The sequence below is a fragment of the Galeopterus variegatus genome, unplaced genomic scaffold (assembly GCF_000696425.1).
Source record: "Galeopterus variegatus unplaced genomic scaffold, G_variegatus-3.0.2 Scaffold16975, whole genome shotgun sequence".
NCBI lineage: Eukaryota > Metazoa > Chordata > Mammalia > Dermoptera > Cynocephalidae > Galeopterus > Galeopterus variegatus.
In genome coordinates this window covers 1-8249 of record NW_007743086.1, presented here as the reverse complement: position 1 = coordinate 8249, position 8249 = coordinate 1, and the positions used below count along the sequence as shown (strand labels likewise).

The 8249-nt window shown below is 42.9% G+C and overlaps 1 gene segment (V, D, J or C); it reads left to right on the top strand.

Annotated features, from left to right (window-relative positions):
- LOC103582611 overlaps positions 1 to 3894 on the top strand; it is a 5618-nt gene extending 1724 nt beyond the window's left edge. Inside the window, 2 exon segments of the C gene segment in view lie at positions 436 to 513; positions 3447 to 3894. Coding sequence covers positions 436 to 513; positions 3447 to 3769 — 401 coding nt within the window.
- The last annotated feature ends 4355 nt before the right edge of the window (positions 3895 to 8249 follow it).

Here is an 8249-nt window from a genome sequence, read left to right as displayed (position 1 = left end):
TGCCGTTGAGCTGGCGCTCGACGGGGAAGTGGTGGAAGCGCACGTCGTGCACCCGCGACAGGTACTGCGGAGACACTGCAATGAATCAGATATCATGAAAGTTGCCCTCCAGGGGAAAAAAATAGCATTTTGTATTCATGAATATTCACAAACCCACAACAGCCCCTCATGGTGGGTAGATCAAGGAGCATTCCTCAGTTTGGGCAGATGTCACTGTGGCTCAGAGAGGTTCTGTAGCAGATTTAGGGGTACCCAGTGAGTTAGGGATGGACCTAGATCTCGGACTTAAGTCCACCAAGACAAGGTCAGGCCCTGGAGCTTAAGGAAGCCTCAGTTTTCTGCCTCTGAGCGCAGCACTTTCTACCTCCCCTCGATACATCGGNATTGCCAGATTTCCTCTGGATCAGTCAGCCTAGTGATATTAGTCCCAAAAAGAGGTTTTTGCTGAGGAGAAAGTAATTAAGCTGATATTGTGGAACACGTTTGGCCAAAGGACAAAACTGGAGATTACCCGTAAGTAATTTTTCTCTACTACCTTCTGAAATTTGGGTCTATTTGCCAGTAAGGACTTTTACAGGCTTAAGCACTTGGGTCTATTTGCCAGTAAGGACTTTTACAGGCTTAAGCAGGAGTTTTGTGGAGATGGGTAAATGAAAGCATTTTAGATTTCTCATCAATTGTTAAAGTTAAATCCAGCTCCAAAAATAAATTTTCAGATAAAATGATTATGTTGGCCTACATTGAATGACTCAAAGGAAGAAGTATAGCGTAGATTAAAAAGGAATCTTTGGAGATTTAAAGATGAAAAGTAAATGCATTTTCATCAAGTTTTGACAAATAATGTATTGGGTTTTGCTCCTTATGCATGATTCATAACAGTAGGGAAATGTGTTTTTTTGTCTATTTTCTCTCTTTTGTCTAATAAATTATTTTGTAAGACGTCTATAAAAATCAATAGCATGCACTAAAGATCAGTAAGAAGTTAGAAAAGTTTGCCATGTAGGAGAGGCAGCTCACTTGAGAATCAGCGACAGTGGCATCTTTAGCATCTAAAACTGAGTGATAACTGTAAAAATGAGAGATCCTATAGGAATAAAGCCTTGACGGATAACTGCTTTTCTTTTAATTCAATTTCTGCATTACACTAAACTAGATCTTTTATTATAATGATGGAAAGACAGTTGTTCCCAAAAGCCGTTTCAAAGAAAATATTTTCTGTGAGAGAATAAATAATTGCATTTTAAAATGCCCACTGGTCTGTAGGAAAATGGGAGATATTTTAAAGTGTATGTTCTTTTATTTCCCTCAGTTATTACGTGTCCATATTTTTATAACGCTGAGAAGGCCGTGGCACAGCTAGTGTGGTGTGTAGACTGCATGGTGTTCTCTTTTCATGATTGAATGACTTACGTGGCCTGACCATCGCACACCTGTCACAGTGTGCCTTGCCATTAAGGGCCGTGGCAACCCCGCGTTAGCCATTTAACTGTGTGGCCGGCCTTCCTGCCACACAGTGATACAAATACTGCCACCAAGTGAAAAGAGAATGAAAACGCGGTGGGCTCTGAGCTAATATGGGGAAAGCCGAGAGAAGACCGACTTATTAAAGAGTTCAGAAACAAACTTCACATTCATTATTATATCCCATTCATGAAAATTTCCATTAAGGGACTATAAAGAACTTAAAGTTATTTTTTTAAGTGACATAAATAATTATTTCAATACTCTCTTATAAAATTTATCTAAATAATATAATCTCAATTTTTTAAAAATGTATAACTGTTAAGAGAAAATTCACACCAGCAAAAATCAAACTTAATGCCGGAAATCTGGCCATTCAGGTCTTGAACAATTCACTTTTACTGAGTTTACATTATCATTGAGGTGTATTTACTGATAAAAAATAAGATAAATTTGTGGCTTGTTTTTAATTTTGAAAAATGTATCTGCTTTGGGTAGGATTATATTTCAGTTGTACAATATAGCTAATCATATCAGTGTGATTAATAAAAAGTTAATATAAACATATTTCCAAAACTTTAATTCTCTGATAGAAAAATTTTAATCTGGGTATTTTAATCCCATAACCTCTAACTAGTTGTTGCTGCTGCTGTTTACCCGACCTGATTCAAAAGTGAGACTTAAAAAGATTATTCTGTGTCTGCAACAAATTGATAGGACTATTTTAGCTCTTTTAAAACTAATTCAGAACTGTTTAAATCTAAACTCTTGAACTGTTTTAAACTATTTTAAAACTATTTTAGGACCTTTTACAAAACTCTTAACAAGCTTTAAATTTTATTGAAAGCTAATAAATATCTTGAAATAATTTCCATATTAAATATGCTAATTGTTTAATATTTTACTGATAGATGAAAAATATAAAGCTACCAAGGATTCACCCAGATAGAAGTATGTTCATAGAATATTTCTCCTGCTTTGTTTTCCAAAGGTTATATGATTTTGCTGTCAATTATTTGGGGGTAAAATAGTAATGAAAAAGAAAAAAAATATTAAACATAAAATGTTCAGTGCCTTATGTTGGATTACTTGGTTAACATTGAGGTTGGTTTATCAAAACTTGTTCACATGTCTGTTGACTTCTTCAAGCAATGGTTTCTTGATTTTTTATTTTAACTATTGCTTTCCTACCTGGGAGTTTGAATCCCCACAAAGGGGGATTTCCAAGAGGCCATCTGGCAGCTGCTCAAGGTCAGAAGTGAAGCTAGACAGTTCCTCCTAGGTAGGAGGCCAAGACGACACTTGTCCCATCCTTGGTATGGCTGAACATTGCCCCATATGGTTATGAGCCATCAGGCCAGGGCCATTGTCTCACTCTGAGGCTTTTGTGGGGGTGCTGCTGGCATTGAGCAAAGAGGGCAAAGGATCTGACTCCCACCAAGATGTAGATACAGGGCTCGGGGCCCACTCTGAGGGTAGGTTTAGCCTGGCTAAGCCAAAGGAAGCCTGGGGGAACCTAACATTATGACACAGTCTAGGAGAAGCACAGAGGTAAGGAAAGCCAACAAAGGCTTTCCCTGAAACAGCCGCTGCAGGTCTTCTGCTGCCCTATCTTCTTCCACATAGAGGGGCCAAGACCTTGTTCTGACTTCTAAACTCTGAAGGGCTCAGATGAGGAGGCCTGCATCTCTTTGCCTGAAGCCCTGAGATTACTACAGAAGGCAGGGAACACAGTTGAAGAAAAGAAAGGTAAGGTCAGAAAAGCAGGCAAAGAGGCCTCTGAATGGCTTCAGAGAGTTCAAACAGAACATTCTGAGCTCTCTTAAGGGCTAGGAAGAAGACAGAAAGTCACTGCTACAATTATACAGGATAAGCATGTTGTTTTCTGTCTGTCTGTCCGTAACGTACTTAGTGATCATTCACAAACACGCATGTGGAGAACTTCTCTGTGATTTAAACACTATCTCTTGTGCTTCCTTCCTCAGGGTCTGACGCTCATCCGACTGTTTCCAACTTCACACCATCTCAAGAGCAACTGAACTCTGGATCTGCCTCTGTCGTGTGCTTTCTGAACAAATTCTACGCCAAATATTACAAAGTCCAGTGGAACATAGACAATGTTGTTAAAGAGGGTGACCTAGTGGAAAGTTATACAGAACAGGACAGCACAGACAGCAACTACAGCCTCAGCAGCACCCTGACGATGACCAGTGCAGAGTATAACAGCCATAATGTCTATACCTGCAAGGCCACACATGACAGACTGAGCTCGCCTGTGGTCAGGAGCTTCAGCAAGCAAGAGTGTTAGGCCAAGAGGCCTGCCAGGCACCTCCACCTACCCCTCAGGCCCAGGCTTACCCCTCCTTCCTTAGACCCCAGGCCCTTTTCCCACCAGGGACACACCCCTACTGCAGTTCTCCAGCCCCTCTGCCCACCCCAAGCCCCCTCCTCCCCTTAGTTTTAATCATGCTAATACTGGGGGTGAGAATGAATAAATAAAGTGAATCATTGCACCTGTGGTTTCTCTCTCCTTCCTCATATAATAGTTGTCATACATTGTTTTTCCAGTTACCCAGCTTCTCTTCTAAAGGACTAAATATTTATTTGCCCTAAAATGCACCACCATGTATAAAAGTCATCCTCCATTCTATCCTCCCCTGCTGTCATCTACAAGACACTCCTCCCTGAAATCCCCAAGGCCCCATCTTCCCACCTCTCTCCCCCGGCCATGGTATGAAGACTTGCCTCCTGATTCCGCTCTTCAGCAAGCCCCACAGTTAAGGGTGACAGTTCTTACAGTCACATATTCTTTGATCCAATTCAACCTACCCTGGAAATTTACCAAAGCAAATCTTTCAAAAGAAAACAACTATATAAAATAACAAAACAATGAAAGCAACCTAAATGAACAAGCAATAGTGAAATACATCCATCATCAAACTTAGAGTTTATGTAATAGTATGCCTTTATTAAATTTTCATACATGTACTGAGGGACTCCTATATGCCAAGGACCATACTGAGCATTTTCTGCAACCTAATTTTATTCTCACTACACTGTGGGGTTAAAAATATTCATTAAAATGTTGGGCAAGTTCTATAAAGCTGAAGATGTTCATATTCTATAACCCAGCAATGCCACTTCTAGATGATTAAGCATACCTGTCCATCAAAAACCACATGCAAGAATGTTTGGAACAGCTTAATATAAAAGCCAAAAACTGGAAATAACCCAAATGTCTACAAAGGGTAGAATAGGTCATTAAAATGTGGTCTGTTTACTAATTACAATACTGTTCAATAAGTAGAATTAACCAACTACAACTAAGTAACATAAATAAATCTTATAAACATGATTGTAAGCAAAGGAAACCAAGCACAAAAGATACATTCAGTATGTTTTCGTCCATATGAAGTTCAAAGCCAGGTTAAAAAACAAAATTAAACTTTGGGAAGGGGATTACTCTTGGATATGGGTGGGGTGAAGTGGTGTCTGGGAGGGGACAAGAAGAGGCTTCTGGAGTTCTGGTAATTTCCTGTTCCTTAATATGGGATGTGCCACATTATGAAAATATTTTGAATTATTACATTATGATCTGGGCACTTTTCTGTGTGTGCATATAGATATATTATAGTTCAAATTAAGTTCACATAGAGAAAGGTCTTATACCCAGTTTATAGATAAGAGAAACTGAGATAATTAAGTATAGGGTCAAGGAAGCTCGGCTGCTAAGATCCATCACGCTGCCATAAAGGGTGATGTGGAAAGAGTACAACAGATACTTCCGTGTGGAGTAGGGTTCGGAAATCTCCACCAGGATACAGGAGGCGAGCGCGGACGCCATTTGGGTGTGAAAGACAATCCGCTTTCTGCTGAGCTACCAGATATGACTCAGATATCTGGGAAAGATCGATCACGCTGCCAAAAAGGGTGATGTGGAAAGAGTACAGCAGATCCTTCCATGTGGGGTAGGGGACTTGGATAACTGATTGGAACGAGAAGAAAGGGGCACAGCCAGTGCCAAGCTTAAGAAACAACTGGTCTGTAGCCATGGCAAGCAATAGCCTGTGAGAACCAAATTTCATTCTGCCCAGTGACTGCTGACGTCAGTCAGCAACAATTGCCCAACCCGGAACCCCGCAACAGCCCTCTTAGAACTCTTGGGGGCTCGGGCTGTGTGCACATGTGCACTTGTGTTTAGACCTGTGGCTTGGTAACCATTCCGAACCGGAGGCTTTTGAGCGGTAATGTTGCGGCATGGAAGTTCGCTTCTCCAAAATAGTACCGAGTAAAATTCGAGTATATCGGCTTCAAAAGTGAGTAGTTGCGAGGGGCCAGATGTAGGGAAGGGCGTCTGAAACTGCTGTCTTCTCCAATGATGAAGCTTATTGACTTTTGAGGGCAGAAGAAAGAGTCAGCCTCAGGCAACTCCACAAGGCTGCACGATTTGAGCTGGGACGCGGTTTGTTTGAGACAGAGAAAGGGCTTTCGGCTGAACTACTAGATCAGACTACCACATCTGTCAAAGATCCATCAAGCAGATAAAGAGGGTGATGTGGAAAGAGTACAGAAGATACTTCCTCGTGGAATAGGGTTCGGATATCTCCACCAGGCTGCACGAGGCAAGCGGGAACGCTATTTGGGTGAGAAAGAGAATCAGATTTCGGATGAGCTACCAGATCCGACTCAGGCATGTGGGAAAGATGAATCATGCTGCCAAAAAGGGTGATGTGGAAAGAGGACAGCAGATCCATCGATGTGGAGGAGAGGACGTGGATGACAGATTGGAACAAGAAGAAAGGGGCACAGCCAGTGCCAAGCATAAGAAACAACTGATCTGTAGCCATGGCAAGCAATAGCCTGTGAGAACTAACTTTCAATATGCCCAGTGACTGCTGACGTCAGTCAGCAACCATTGGTCAACGGGGGACCCCGCACGAGCCCTCTTACAACTCTTGGGGGCTTGGGCTGTGTGCGCATGCGCACTTGTGTTTAGACCTGCCGCTTGGTTTCCGTTCCGAACGGGAGGCTTTTGAGCGGTGATGTCATGGTACAGGGGTTCGTTTATCCAAAATAGTACCGAGTAAAATTCGAGTATATCGGCCTCAGAAGTGGGTAGTAGCAGAGGGGCCAGGTGTGGGGAAGGGCCTCTGAAACTGCTGTCTTCTAGGGTGATGAAGCTTATTGACTTTTGAGGGCAGAGGAAAGAGTCACTCTCGGGCACCTCCACCAGGCTGCAGGATTTGAGCGGGGACGCGGTTTGTTTGAGACAGAATCGGCTTTCGGCTGAGCTACTAGATCAGACTCGCACATCTGTCAAATATCCATCCTGCAGATAAAAAGGGTGATGTGGAAAGAGTACACCAGATACTTCAATGTGGAGTAGGGTTCGGATATCTCCACCAGGCGGCAGGAGGTGAGTGGGGACTCGGTTTGGGTGAGAAAGAGTATCGGATTTTGGATGAGCTACCAGATCTGGCGCAGGCATGTGGGAAAGATGAATCATGCTGCCAAGAAGGGTGGTGTGGAAAGAGGACAGCCGATCCATAGATGTGGAGTAGGGGACGTGGATGACAGAGAGGAACGAGAAGAAGCCGGTGAAGCCAGTGCCAAGCCAAGGAAAAAACTGATCTGTCGCCGTGGCACGAAAAAGCCTGTGAGAACCAAATTTAAGTCTGCCTAGTGACTGCTGACGTCACTCTGCAATCACGGGTCTCCCTGGAGAGCCGCCCGAGCCCTCTCAGAACTCTGGGGTGACAGGGCTGCACGCGCATGCCCACTTGTGCGTAGAGGTGCTGCTTGATTACCGTTCAGAACGGCTGGCTTTGGAGTAGTGCTGTTGTGGCAGATAGCTTGGCTTCTACATAAGAGTATCGGGTAATATTTGCTCATATCGGCTTCAGAAGTGGGTACGAGCCGAGGCGAAGGTGAGGGGACGGGCGTCTGAAGCTGTTGTCTTCCTCCATGCTCGTTCCACATCACCCTTTTTGGCAGCGTGATGGATCTTTACCAAATGTCTGAGTCGAATCTCCTACCTCAGCCTAAAGCCGAATCCCTTTCTCAGCAAAACGGAGTCCGCACTTGCCTCCTGCAAACTGGTGGAGGTGCCCGAGAGTCACTCTTCCTTCTCCCCTCAAGAGTCAAAAAGCTTCAGTCTCAGGCACCTCCAGCAGGTTGCAGGAGGCGACTGCGGACGCGGNTGTGGCTCAGTTTCGGCCAGGGGACCAAGGTGGAAATCAAACATAAGTGCACTTTTCTAATTCTTTTTCTTATAGGGTTGTAAATTTTTTTTTTTGGGGGGGGGTTCTGTTTGTGATGTGAGTCTAAGTCAGTTCCAAAGAGAATGGAATCCTTCCAGAAAATCAGATGAGTAGTGGACTGAAAGTCAGTTCATCTCACGGAAAAGCAAAGATCTAGACAGTTCTCTCAGCATCTAAATTGCCAGATTTCCTCTGGATCAGTCAGCTTAGTGATATTAGTTCCAAAAAGAGGTTTTTGTTGAGGAGAAAGTAATTAAGCTAATATTGTGGATCACGTTTGGCCAAAGGACAAAACTGGAGATTACACGTAAGTAATTTTTCTCTACTTCCTTTTGAAATTTGGTTCTATTTTCCAGTAAGGACTTTTAGAGGCTTAAGCAGGAGTTTTGTGGAGATGGATAAATGAAACATTTCAGATTTCTCATCAGTTGTGAAAGTTAAATCCAGCTCCAAAAATAAATTGATTCCAGATAAAATGATTATGTTGGCCTACATTGAATGACTCAAAGGAAGAAGTATAGCGTAGAT